General features: G+C 41.8%; 1 protein-coding gene across 1 annotated transcript in view; it reads right to left on the bottom strand.

The window, feature by feature from the left end:
- arid1b (AT rich interactive domain 1B (SWI1-like)) overlaps positions 1–12,201 on the bottom strand; it is a 92,111-nt gene that overhangs the window by 3,378 nt on the left and 76,532 nt on the right. Inside the window, exons 13-21 of the mRNA XM_049484606.1 lie at positions 9,384–9,524; positions 7,901–8,110; positions 6,660–6,873; positions 4,277–4,415; positions 2,812–2,984; positions 2,501–2,633; positions 2,288–2,407; positions 892–970; positions 20–779 (exon numbers count right to left, since the gene is read on the bottom strand). Of these exons, the coding sequence (XP_049340563.1) occupies positions 20–779; positions 892–970; positions 2,288–2,407; positions 2,501–2,633; positions 2,812–2,984; positions 4,277–4,415; positions 6,660–6,873; positions 7,901–8,110; positions 9,384–9,524 (1,969 nt within the window). The remainder of the gene's footprint in view (positions 1–19; positions 780–891; positions 971–2,287; positions 2,408–2,500; positions 2,634–2,811; positions 2,985–4,276; positions 4,416–6,659; positions 6,874–7,900; positions 8,111–9,383; positions 9,525–12,201) is intronic.

Genomic DNA, 12,201 nt, shown 5'->3' on the forward strand with positions numbered 1-12,201 from the left:
TTACCAATGGGACTCTTACCAATGTCTTTGGAAGTCAACCTCTTACGAGGTTTCAACTGAGGCTGTGTAGCTTCAACGGAACCCAGAGGGAAAGTGATCTCTCGTTGGATAGGAGGAAGGCCTTGGACTGGAACACCACCACTCTGAGAGCATGGCATGGACCCAGGCATCCCTGTCTTGGGCATCTTCATAGACGGCATCAAATGAACTTTATTGGGGGACATGGAACCCCCCATGGGACGAGAAAAGGGCGCTGGGCTTGGAGCACGTGCGATGTGGTTGGGCATGGATGGAGGAGACTGGTATGAGGCCGGAGGTTGACGGTTTGTCATGGGGGGCAAGGAGCTGGAGGAGGACTGGGAGGGAAAAGGTGACTGGCGCTGCCCAGGGTGACTTGGCCACTGACTGTCCTGATTTGCCCTGCCATCTGGGTCATCTGCGCGGTTCATGGAGGAATATGGGGGTCCATGGCCCTGTCTGCTTGTGTATGGGAAGCCCATTTCAGTCCTGGGGTGCCAACCCTGAGGTGCTCCGCTGGGAGTGGACGATGGACCTCCGCTCATCATGCCGTGCTGGGGGGGACCCTGTCCTCCGTGCTGCATGCGTTCACGGTTATACTGGTACGGGAACTGACCCTGCATGGGTCTGCGATCTGGGTATGCACTACCATATTGGCCGTACATGTCTGGTTGCTGGCCACTGTACTGCATTCCAAAGCCTTCACCCTCATGCCGTTTTGCTGAGGGACCATACATCGCTTCCCCAGGCCTCTTGTAGCCCTAAGAACACAAAGAGCAATTAACTTGATACATCATGCTGGATGATTTTGAAACATTCATTCAATTTTACAGTAATACCACGGTTTAACTAAGAACACATCAGCAAACAGACCTGTGGCTGTGGGTACATTCCATGAGCACTGTACGGCATGCCTTGGGGATACTGCTGGCCATAACCATCATGTCCATGCCTAGAAAGAACACATATTATTAATATAAGCTCACATATATTTAGCTCAGAGACACACAGGCCCAATCCCATTTCACCCCTTAGCTCTACCCCTCTGTTTTGCATGTGCATGCCTAGGAGATAGGGGGTCCTGATTCTTGTTAGGAGTTTAATGTTAGGGCTTCATGACCCCTCAAACTAAGGTTTTTCAAAGGCATACTCAAAACAGAGGGCTTTGAGAATCACTGGCACAAGCAACCAAAGAAACCGACAAATTTGAGTATTTCCCTTTTTTAAATATGATAACTACTAACTGTTACCATAGTTTAATGTGTAGTTTCAATGTTTTATGACCATTTCTTTAAAACAAGCATTAGTAAAAACCCTACAAGTTTGCTAACTTTCCCATTCCACCTTTAATGGTGCAACAGAAGGAAAATGCTGCAGAATTTAAGGTGGAATGGAAAAATTAAATAAAATAATAATTAATAAAGGTTAATTTCAGCTTCTCATCACAGAGGAATTAACCTCGTAACAGGGCAGGCTTTTTGTCAATAGTCTGCCTGACATTACACCCCTAAATCTTGAGGATTTCTATACAAGCATTACAGAAAAAGCTTTGCTGGGTGATAAAGAACATTACTGCAAGGCGTAATTGTAATTGTAATAGAAAATATAAAAATATAAAAAGAATATTTAAGGAAATCTACTATTATAATATGAAGTCAAAATATAATGAATAAAATCATAAAATTGGCTCTTTTTCGAACTTCATTTTAAAATCAATATTTTCCTGAATACAAATCAAAAAGTTCATGTCCTCCAAACCTTTAGTTTCGTTATGATTGTCTAGTTTTTATGTCTATTTTCAAACATGTAGAATTTGTATTGATTCCTGTTACTGATCTTATGTTATTAGGTGAAATAAAAAGCGAACAGGCAGCTTCTCCAAGTGTCCTGTAGAAGACTTCCGAACCCTCAAATTTTCAGAATGTAAATAAGTTATTTTTTACTGCAGAGAATAAGGTATCACCCACACCTGTAGCTCTTATACAGAACAAGGCATTTTAAGGAGCTAAGGAATGGACAATAGTCATTATTTGGTGCGCAACCTGCTCCCTTTCTGAAGACATGAGACGCCCTCAAGTTAACTAGTTATCCTGCAGTTATGTTGCTGAACTTAAGTGCTCCCTTGCCATTGTTATACCTGTATCAGGTACTTGAAAAGTTGCCCCAATTCTTAGGTGGAGGATTTACACTCAAAAACAAGGGGTAAGGGTACAAAAGAGAAATGGGATTGGGCCTAATTCATATACACACACATTTAATCAATTCCTACCTCTGATGAGAGGGGTACCTATTGCCTGAGTACAAGCTTTGATCACTGTTGGAAGGCATCACGTTGTTCTGATTCCCAGGGGTTGCCAATCCACCCTCTGGACCCATCGCATGGGCAGGTCTAAAGAAGACAAACAGCACAGTTAAGACAACATTATTAAAATGTATGTATTAGTTCCAGGGAGTAACTCACTGCACAATGATAGCTACCAACCTTCTCTCAAAGTTTGGGCTGTAAGGATACTGGGCACGTGGGCCCATACCCTGCCCTCCAGAGGGTCCACGTGGGTACATGTCCTGTATGCCACTGCTGGGCATTTGTCCTGGCATGTAAGGATCACTGCCACCTGTAAGCACATGAAGTTTGCAAACACAAAAATGGATTAATACTCCTACACAGACACTAGGGGGCAGCACTCTCCAAGAAATCCACTCAGTCACACATACAGCTCTTCAAATCAGACCATTACTATAATTCAATATTAAATCTACGCAGTCTGACAGCAAATAAACAAACTGACTCACCCTTTCGTGGACCTCCATAGGGTTCCTTGTTGGCGTCGTACTGCATTCGAACACTGGGATCTCCAACGTTTGCACTCTGCTGATACATCACACCAGGGGGCACGTTGCCCCGCTTTTGGAAAGCAGGGTCACAGCTTTCCGAGAAGGGATCCTGCACACTCACACCACTGCTCCTGAAGGTAGAGGTGAGACAATAATGTTCCAATAACCAGATTAGAGAGGAGATCTTCAGGAAATAGATTTTTTTAATTGTTCACTTATCCTTCTACTGCACTGCAGGCAAAGCCATACCTGAGCTTGTGAGTACAAAACTTAACATTTGTAGTGTCAAAGTGTTGGCTAAATTATTTTTATTTAGTATTACTGCAGACATAGAGCAGTAGTCCAGAAATCCAACGATCATAGGAATTCGTGGCATTTACTTAAAAGGTTGCAATATACATCTTTCCATCATTTATTTCATTAAATTTATTTAAATTTTTTATCCCATTTTCACCCCAATTTTACAGAGCCAATTACCCAACCCACTCATTACAACTCTCCCTATCACTAGTGATGCCCCAACACAAGGACGGTGAAGGCTAGCACACGCCTCCTCCAACACATTTGAAGTCAGACATCGCCTCTTTTCGAACTGCTGCTGATGCAGCATTACCGAGTAGCATCACAGCGCACTCTGAGGAAAGCGCGGCGACTCGTCGCCCAGCACAAGGTGCGCCATCTACCCACCCAGAGAAAGCAAGGCCAATTGTGTTCTCTCAAGGCTCCAGTAGCCGGTGGCAAGCTGCATGAACAGGATTCGAACCAAATCCTGACCACAGAGACAACGCTTAGCCTGCTGGACGACTCAGAGCCCTACATCTTTTTATCTTGTATAAATTCTCTTTAATTGGATTTTTAGATTCCTATATTCGTCAGAACTGAGCACTTCTGATCCTGCTGTGAAGAGTATTTCCAGAAGGCCAAGTGATTTAATGGGATTCTGAGGCTAAAGTATGATCTCTGGAGATGATGCTACTTGGCAGGTGATTTGTTTAATAACAACACAAATCAAACAATTGAATTGTTCGTGTATATAGAATAGATACAATCTGATCTCTTTGATGCCAAAACTGTCAAACCTAATACAATGTGCTTAAATGTTTGCACCAACCTTATATTTAGTCTGAAACAAAGGAAGGTACTTCAATCGGGAAATCTTTCTTTTAGTGCTGATTTGTCTGTCTTTCTTGTTTGCCCCTGTCAGGTTTAGCTCTAGTTAAACACTATTTTTTTAAGCATTTCTGCCCTTTTAGATATTTATCCTCAGTTTCCCACTGTGCTATATACTCCACGGATCATTACTGCCCTCTAGGGGTAATGACAAATCCTGGAACTAAGCATCTTGGGTTGATAAACACCTGCAAATATAAGTATGTTTGCTGACTAGATCAGAGTAAAGCAACCTTTTAAAGATTTTACTCACCTGCCACTCGGCTGCGGTGTCATCTGGCTGTGAGGAGTGGTTGCTGGAGTTGGGGGCTTCAAATCTCCAGGCATTTCTGTCATGGAGCTGCTCCCTGTTGACTGCGGAGTCTGAGGTCCCTGGAGAGATCCAGAGTTTGCTGTGGAACAAAGAGAGAAAAGAAAAATAAAATATGTAAGAAATAGAGAGAAAAGACAGCTAGCAGACAAATCGCAGCATTACTCAAACAAATACTCATATAAATCTCCCGCTTCCCAGACTTATCTGACGAAACCCATCAACAGACAGCTCTTGATGATAGTCATATCTTCAGTGAAAATTCAATTATTAATGATAACTGATGAATACTTGTAGCTAACTCAATGTTTAAATACTCAGTGTTAGTGCCGGCCAACCTAAACTCAAATCAGTATTGTATGTAACTGAACATTTTACATCAACAAGAAAAAAAAATAGTATTTTTCTTTGGTACAAGCTGCTTAAGTTGCTTAGCTGGCTCAGCGTTTAAGTGCTTCCATACTGCAGACTGGACAAGGAGGAGGCAAGTGACTACATAAACAGCTATGGAAAAAATTCAAAGACCAATTCAGTTTCTGCTATTTATAGGTATATATTTGAGTAAAATGAACATTGTAGTTTTATTCTATAAACTACAGACAACATTTCTACCAAATTCTGAAGAAATACTGTCAGTTCAGAAATCAATATTTGGTGGAATAACCCTGGTTTTTATGAAACCCTAATTTTTCATGAATCTTGGCATGTTCTACTGCACAAGTCTTACACAATGCTTTTGGATAACTTTATGCCACTCCTGGTGCAAAAAGACCAGACCAGCGTTCATGCTTTAGTCAAGTGGAAGAAACAAAGGCCGAAAAATGAACCTTTTGTTCTGAAAGGCTAATGGTTGAACAGAAATGTTTATATTTTATAGCAGATGTTACTGGCAATGGTGGTTCTGGTCACACATTATTATCTAGGTGCTGTCCAGTCACATGTTCATCATTTTGATAAAATAAAAGTGGTGCAGAAATACACAAGCTAGCTGAACAATATCTTACATAGCAACTAAGCGGAAAATGTACTTTTCCCTTTTATAGCCATTAAATGTATCTTGCAACACAAAACATTGTGTTTTACAGATTACAAGAAATACGGCCTTCATTATTTTCATCTGTATTATTATGGATAAAGAGTAGGGGGTTTAAAATCCTACAATCCTTAGGCTTTCATTTCCATAATCCAATAAAATGTGAACAGTGCAGGCTTTAGCTACTTTGAGGAAAGTGGCATGAGCAGACGTCATTTCAGCCTAAACTAATTATGAAAAGTAATAAAGCCAGCTTGTATTTCTGTAACGTGGCAGCACTTCAAAAGAAAGGGAGTGAAGCACAATAAGGGCAGTGCAAGTCTTCATAACACTGCCAGCCCCAGAACTCCTGGCAGCCATGCTTTACTCAGAGTAAACAATGCAGACGGGTTTACGGGAGGGCACTTCCAGTCTGAGTGAACTGAAATGACCTCAGTGCCGTATTCATTCAGACTGAGGGAGGAAAAAAAAAAAAAAAGAGAGAGAGAGAGGGGGAAAAAAAGTGCTGGCTCACTGGTCCACTGTGCATGAGTGGGGTCAGACAGAGGTCATTTTTGTTTATATCCCACACTCCTCCCCCCATTAATCTTCTCCAGGGGAATCCCCCCTCCTGCTGCCTGACAGCTCTCTCTCGCTCTCTGACATCATCAGTTACTTGCCTGAGGGCAGGGAGGGGGGTTGTTCCTTCAGCTGGCTGCTTGACAGCCCCCCTCCCCCCATTCCCCCCCTCCCCCCCATTACCCCTCTCCTTTTCTCTTTTCTGCTCTCAGCTTGACTCAATCACCTGTCAGATATTTTTAGCTTGTGTGCAGACGGAGTCAAATACATTTCTAGGTAGATGAGAGGAGAGGAGGATGAAGGGCATGTGTTTAAGAGGGTGAAGGGATGTCTTTTAGACTAAAGAGTTCACTGAATTTAACCCACACTGATATATTAAATGAGGTGGAGTGGTGATAATCCAACATCCTGACCAATTATCTGGTCAATGGATGCAATCAAATCTTAACTGCGATGCTACAACGTCTAGTAGAAAGTCTCCCATGGACAGTAGAGGCAGCTACTTCAACAAATGCATTTTAAACATATTTTGACTTCAGAAAAAAAAATCAACAAATGATGAAATGCCCCAATACTTTTGTCAATATAGAGTTTTTCATATTAAATGTCATGCTGAAAACAAGCTAATAATTAGAATATGCTTTTAAGATTTTGCTGCACATGTTAAAAAAGTTGTGTTTTACATATTTGGGTTAAAAGATCCCAAGGTAAATTAAGTCTGTGTGTTTTGCTGACCTGGTGATGGAGGCTGGACCTTGGCCTGGTGCTGCTGCTTCTTGCTGTCCCCCATGGCGAAGGCATCCGGCGGGGGTTCCTCTCCACGCTCCACCTTACACTCGTAGGCAAAGAGGTACTGGATATACTGCTTCTTTAGAGAACTGGCTGAGCTGCTGGATGTACCCACATTAAGGACAGTGGAGAGCTCACGCCATTTCTTATTCTTATTCACCTGTGAGAGAAGAGGAAAAGTTACTGAGGTTAATGGAGGAAAAAGAGAAAATCTGTAAAGAGTCCAATGTCGAGCAAATCTAATTTTTTGCTCAGATCAGATTTGGCTGTAAGTGACATGTATCTGTGTGTAATGTAAATGAATCTGGTCCTGAAACGTCTTACATGCGCACACTGATGCGTGTATAAACGTTGTCTTCTTCACCAACAACAGAAAAGCTCATATTCAAAAGACAATTCGAAGTTTTATAAAGGGAAATGGATGCGTTAGCAGCTCATATGTGGAGCATCTTTTGCTGAAGTGGAGAGTAAACAGCTGGTCTGAAGTACTGAAGCTCAGGTCGAGGAGGTGAAAGAGGCCAGGCGGTTTGCTTTTGCTGTTTTTACAGCTATAGCTGCACGTGCGTAAAAAAAAAAAAGATGCATGAATTCCAATTCGATCGTTTAGAATTATGTCGCATGACCATTGATCGGACACATATTCAATTTAGGACTACATATGGAAGTGGCTCAGATCTAATTAAAAAAAAAAAAAAACGGATTTGGCATGTTCACACAGCCATAAAAAATCTGATCTGAGCCACATTGAGCTAAAAATTTGATTACTTGAAATCTTCTACATTCAACATTTTATCTTATTAATCTGTTACATTTTTTTTTCTGTGATCAGGCAGTCATCAAAAGCTTTTAACTGCTATTTTTACAGTGTATGACTATGTATATGTTAAATAAATTTTAAATGACCAGACATCCAGCACATACTTTGTAAAATCTCTAAGCTACAGTATTGATCACGCTTGTTTTATCTGAATCACAATAGCGGCTTTACTCTGGGGACTTTTGAAGTGGTAAACCATTCTTGGGATTGGTGGCAGAAGGAGTTGCAACATCACCAACTACTATTTGTAGTTGAACCAGGGAAACCAGGGAACCAGGGAAAGTAAAGAGAAGTGTATGGGTACCATGCAGTGGAAAAGCACTATATAACAGCGTCAAGACTATATCAAGCCAGCACTGGTTGCACTCACCATCGCCAGCCCTCCGATCTCCCGCACACACATGTAAAGGCAGCACAGGTCCAGAGGCTTCTTCCCCACAGCAGGCAGGTTGGGTACAGGGGTGCCTCTCTCCTCCATGAAGGCCAGGTAGCGGTCCACCCACGTCTTCCGCTCTGGCTCTGTGCCCATTTCATACAGACGCGCTATCTTCTCATTCGTCATGGTGGCTGAGCTGAGCTTCTACACACCAGGGGTACAAAAGAACATCATGTATCCAGAAGAGACACATTCACACATTCAGATACACACACCCGCTTACACACTCACATACACAATGTATGAACTACACTGAACTGCAGATGGATTCTATCTATTAGATACTATTATATTTCTTACCATCATTAATGTGATTATATTAGAACAGATGTTTGCAGTGGGGGGGGGGGGGTGAGGGGGGGGGTGTAACTATGTTAAGCAAAGCTAAGCTAAGTAAACGAAACTGTAATTCTCAAAAAAATCATTCACGTCAAACGAGCACTGGAAGTTAATCTACAAAGATTTCTTTCCTGAAAACGGTTTATTTGGGTGTACCTACAGTAAGCTTAGATTTCCAGATTTTCACTAAGGCTGGGTGCAGCAGAATTAGCAGCTAACTGCCACCCAACAGCGCTACACTGAGGAACCCTGAGTGTTTTGTGAAGCCAGAGCAATATTAGCTAGTGGTTCGCCCCATGTAGCTTGTTTTAACATGGTAAACGTGCAGGCTACAGTCCGATATACTCCCCTCATCAAAACATCGAAAGAACTAGCGCTTAGCGTAGTTAGTGGCTAATGCTAACTCCAGCAGCACCAGCCGGGGTTAGCAGCAGACTACAGGCTGATAATATTTACTTCGGAGTTCCCAAAGAGTTAGCGTTTAGCGCATTTAGCGGCTAATGCTTATATTGCTCCAGTCTTGGTGCTGGAGAAACTTCACTGAAACTCCTCTTCTAAAGCTGTACTTCAGCAGAGAGGCTTCACAGCTCTTTATAACCTGACTGGTAGAATTCATACATTAGGACACCGGATTATAAGACGCACTTGACATTTTTTTATTTTTTTAATTAAAGGATTTTAAGTGTGCTTTATAGTGCGAAAATTACAGTACTAAAATTTGATGTGATTGTCAGACTTAACTACTTAACTAGAACACTAGTTTAAAGTATATATTTTACATTAAAAATAAAATGCTGGTAGCATCTTCAAGAAAATATAAGCAACCAGCCAGACACAACACTGCTGACTTTCCTAATCAGCACTGTAGCTCCTCATCTTCCTCTTAATGAGAAAATCTCTTACTGTGACACACAGTGTTAACACAGACAGTCAAAACAACACAAGCACAGACGACACAATCATTTAATATATAGTGAAAATAAACACTTCTAAAGCACGAGAGAGAGAAAGAGGAGAAGAACAGCGAGTGGGAGACAGAAAAAAGGGGTGAGAGAGTTAAAGTGCTTGTGGCACTCACAGGGCTGGTGGGTGTTTTTGGCCAGGCTGGGCTGCTAATGCTGTCACTGTCGTCTCCGTGATTGGAGGAGAGGCTGGCAGGGCTGGGGGAGAGGGGGGACGGGGTGGGGGGCTGAGACACACACTGAGCGCTGTAGCTGTCCTGTCAGCCAGAATAAAAGGATACACACACACACAAACACACACACACACACACACACACACACACAAAACAGGATCACATGGTGAGAAACCAAAGTGAAGCTGGATTTCAGTTCCTCCAGTTTACTGTATCTCAGTTTTTGCTGTCTCATGCATGCACAAGCCATGCTCTTTTCGAAGAAGAAATAGCACAAATAGCACCACCTAGCCATCGCTGAGGTACAGCACAGAACAAAGAAAATAAACATGCTTGTTTTTCTTAAGTTTGGAAGCTAAATTTGTCCTAGATATTTCTTGATAAACCCTAATTCTAATAATATGTTTAAAAAAGTTCAGGTCCAAAAAGTACAAATACTCTTAAAGATTTACCGTACACTAGCAGAGATATTCACAAACCTGAAATCTGCACTATAAACTGTTTAGACTGTCTGTTCTTATAAGACATTACTAGTAACAGCTCTGAGGAAATGTGCATGTTGTTCATCACCTTCACACAATGAATTCTTAAGTTTAAGGCATTTTATCCCCAAACAAACATTCTATCATTCACACTCAGATGCAGACTAAAACATCTGAGAGGAGGTGGTCTTGATTCAGTCTCAAAAACTCAAAACTCAGGGCAGAACTTCATCTATCAGCTATACTTAACAAATGTTACATTGCTTTACAGCACAGATAATTACTACAGCAGTGAACTGATGCCATTTCTGCCATTGCATTATGTTAAACAGCAGAGAAAAACACCTAGTCCTAAACACAGGACCTTCTTCCTGTATTTACTTTCCTGCTCCCACTCCAGACAGCTCTGACCAATAAGCTGAGAGAACATGTTTTTTCCTGTGTGAACTCAAACCATTTCAGGAGGAAACGCTCCAACTTACAAACTCAAACTGATTTGAGCTACAGCAAACAAACTATAGGTGTAAAAACAAGCTAAATTAAGATTTCCTTTACGTGGTATTGGCCAGAGACATATTGCTTGTGATTAGAGATGGAACGATCAATTGGCTATGTATCAAACAAAATATGCGGTTGGCCTATATTTTATTTAGTGATTCAGAAGATAAGATTGCCACTGCAACGTTGTGTTTCACAGTCAGTTTAGATTCCCAGTGTTTGCTTTCAGGGTGCTGTAATTAGGGGAATGTGTACCAAGTTTGCATGGCATCTGGCTATGAGGCATTAATGTGGCATTTGGCCCAACCCAATATCAGCTGATCAAGCTGAAAAACTGATTGGTCCATCTCTACTTGTAATATATAAAAATAGGCAGTAACTGAAGTTACAAGGCTAACTGAGCAATCAGTCAGTTGTAATCTAAATTCTGTAAACACTGGTGCATACACTTCTTCTATAGTGCTCAATATGCATCCAGGTCTAAAATAAGGTGGCACAGTCTTGTGGATGTGGTTTAGAGCAGAGTGCGACAACATGAACAAACAAAACTTGCAGCTGAATGTCACTGTATGAACCTCGATAAAGAGCTGAATTAATTTTGAACGGAATGAGAGAAGCGTGCAAGTATTTTACAATTTGGTTTACTATTAACTTTACGTTTGAGCCTCCATATCTCGGCTGTGGAAAGTTGTGGAAAATTGTGTACAATTGTTTTAGTCCCAGTATTGGAATATTTTTGTTCACCAATGCAATTAGGGCAAATTCAGTTTATCTTCCTATAAATAAAAGAATTAAAAAAGGCCCAAAGTTCCTTATTTAGACTTGCTGCTGACTACAAAACACCACTCAAAGTTTAGTAGAAGAACAGGTTGTCTTGTGCTATTATAGAATAAATAAGTTTCCATAAAGGAATCCGTTGGGGTTTCCACATATCATCGTTAATCAGCTCGAACGTGACTGAAAGCCAGGCAGTGTGCTTTTTTCCGACTATGTGTTACATCAAGAGCACCAGCCAGCGAGTTTGAAAACGAGAGCAGAGGTGAGAGCTTCTTCTTCTTTTTCTCCGTCTCTCTTATTCACTCTGCCACTACTACTATAGAGCGGTTCTGAAGCCTCCAAACAGCTCCCACTGTGAGCTATTGAAACGCTATCCTGCGCCGCCATGCTCCGAAACGACACGAGAACGAACAGAGCGAGAGAGAGAGCGAGAGAGAGAGAGAGAGAGAGAGAGAGAGAGAGACGAAGGAAGAAAATTTAACAGCAATTCAAACAGCGTGCGGTTTGAGCAGCAGTTTGCTACACAGGAGCAGAGGTTCTGCATGGTGGAGCATCAACTTTCCACTGAGCGCCAGGCAAAAACAAAGCCACGCTACTGCGCCAGCTGTCACCATGACAACAGCCTGCACAATGCAGAGGTGCGTGTGTGTGTGTGTACGTGTGTTTGTGAGGGGGATGCTCATTAAATAACCCAAAAGGAAAGGAAAGAGACAAGAGAGGAATTTCTTTAAAACAATTTGAAGCGACAGTCTCCCTCAGCCTGCTCTGATCACAACGCCTCCCTCCCACAGTTCACTACCAAAGTAAAGAAACTCCTGCAAAAAGACGCAGAATCAAGCAGCAACTCTCACGACAAGCACGGCACACTTCCCGAAACAATAAATGCGAAAAAAGAGAGAGAGTAAAAAAATGCAAACAGGGACGCGTGTCAAAGCAGTCTGCATTGTAAACAGAGTTCTAAGAAGAGTGTTGTTATTTTCGCATCTTGATCCTGATCTGCACTA

Source organism: Astyanax mexicanus, chromosome 1 (genome assembly GCF_023375975.1).
Source record: "Astyanax mexicanus isolate ESR-SI-001 chromosome 1, AstMex3_surface, whole genome shotgun sequence".
NCBI classification, from domain to species: Eukaryota; Metazoa; Chordata; class Actinopteri; order Characiformes; family Acestrorhamphidae; genus Astyanax; species Astyanax mexicanus.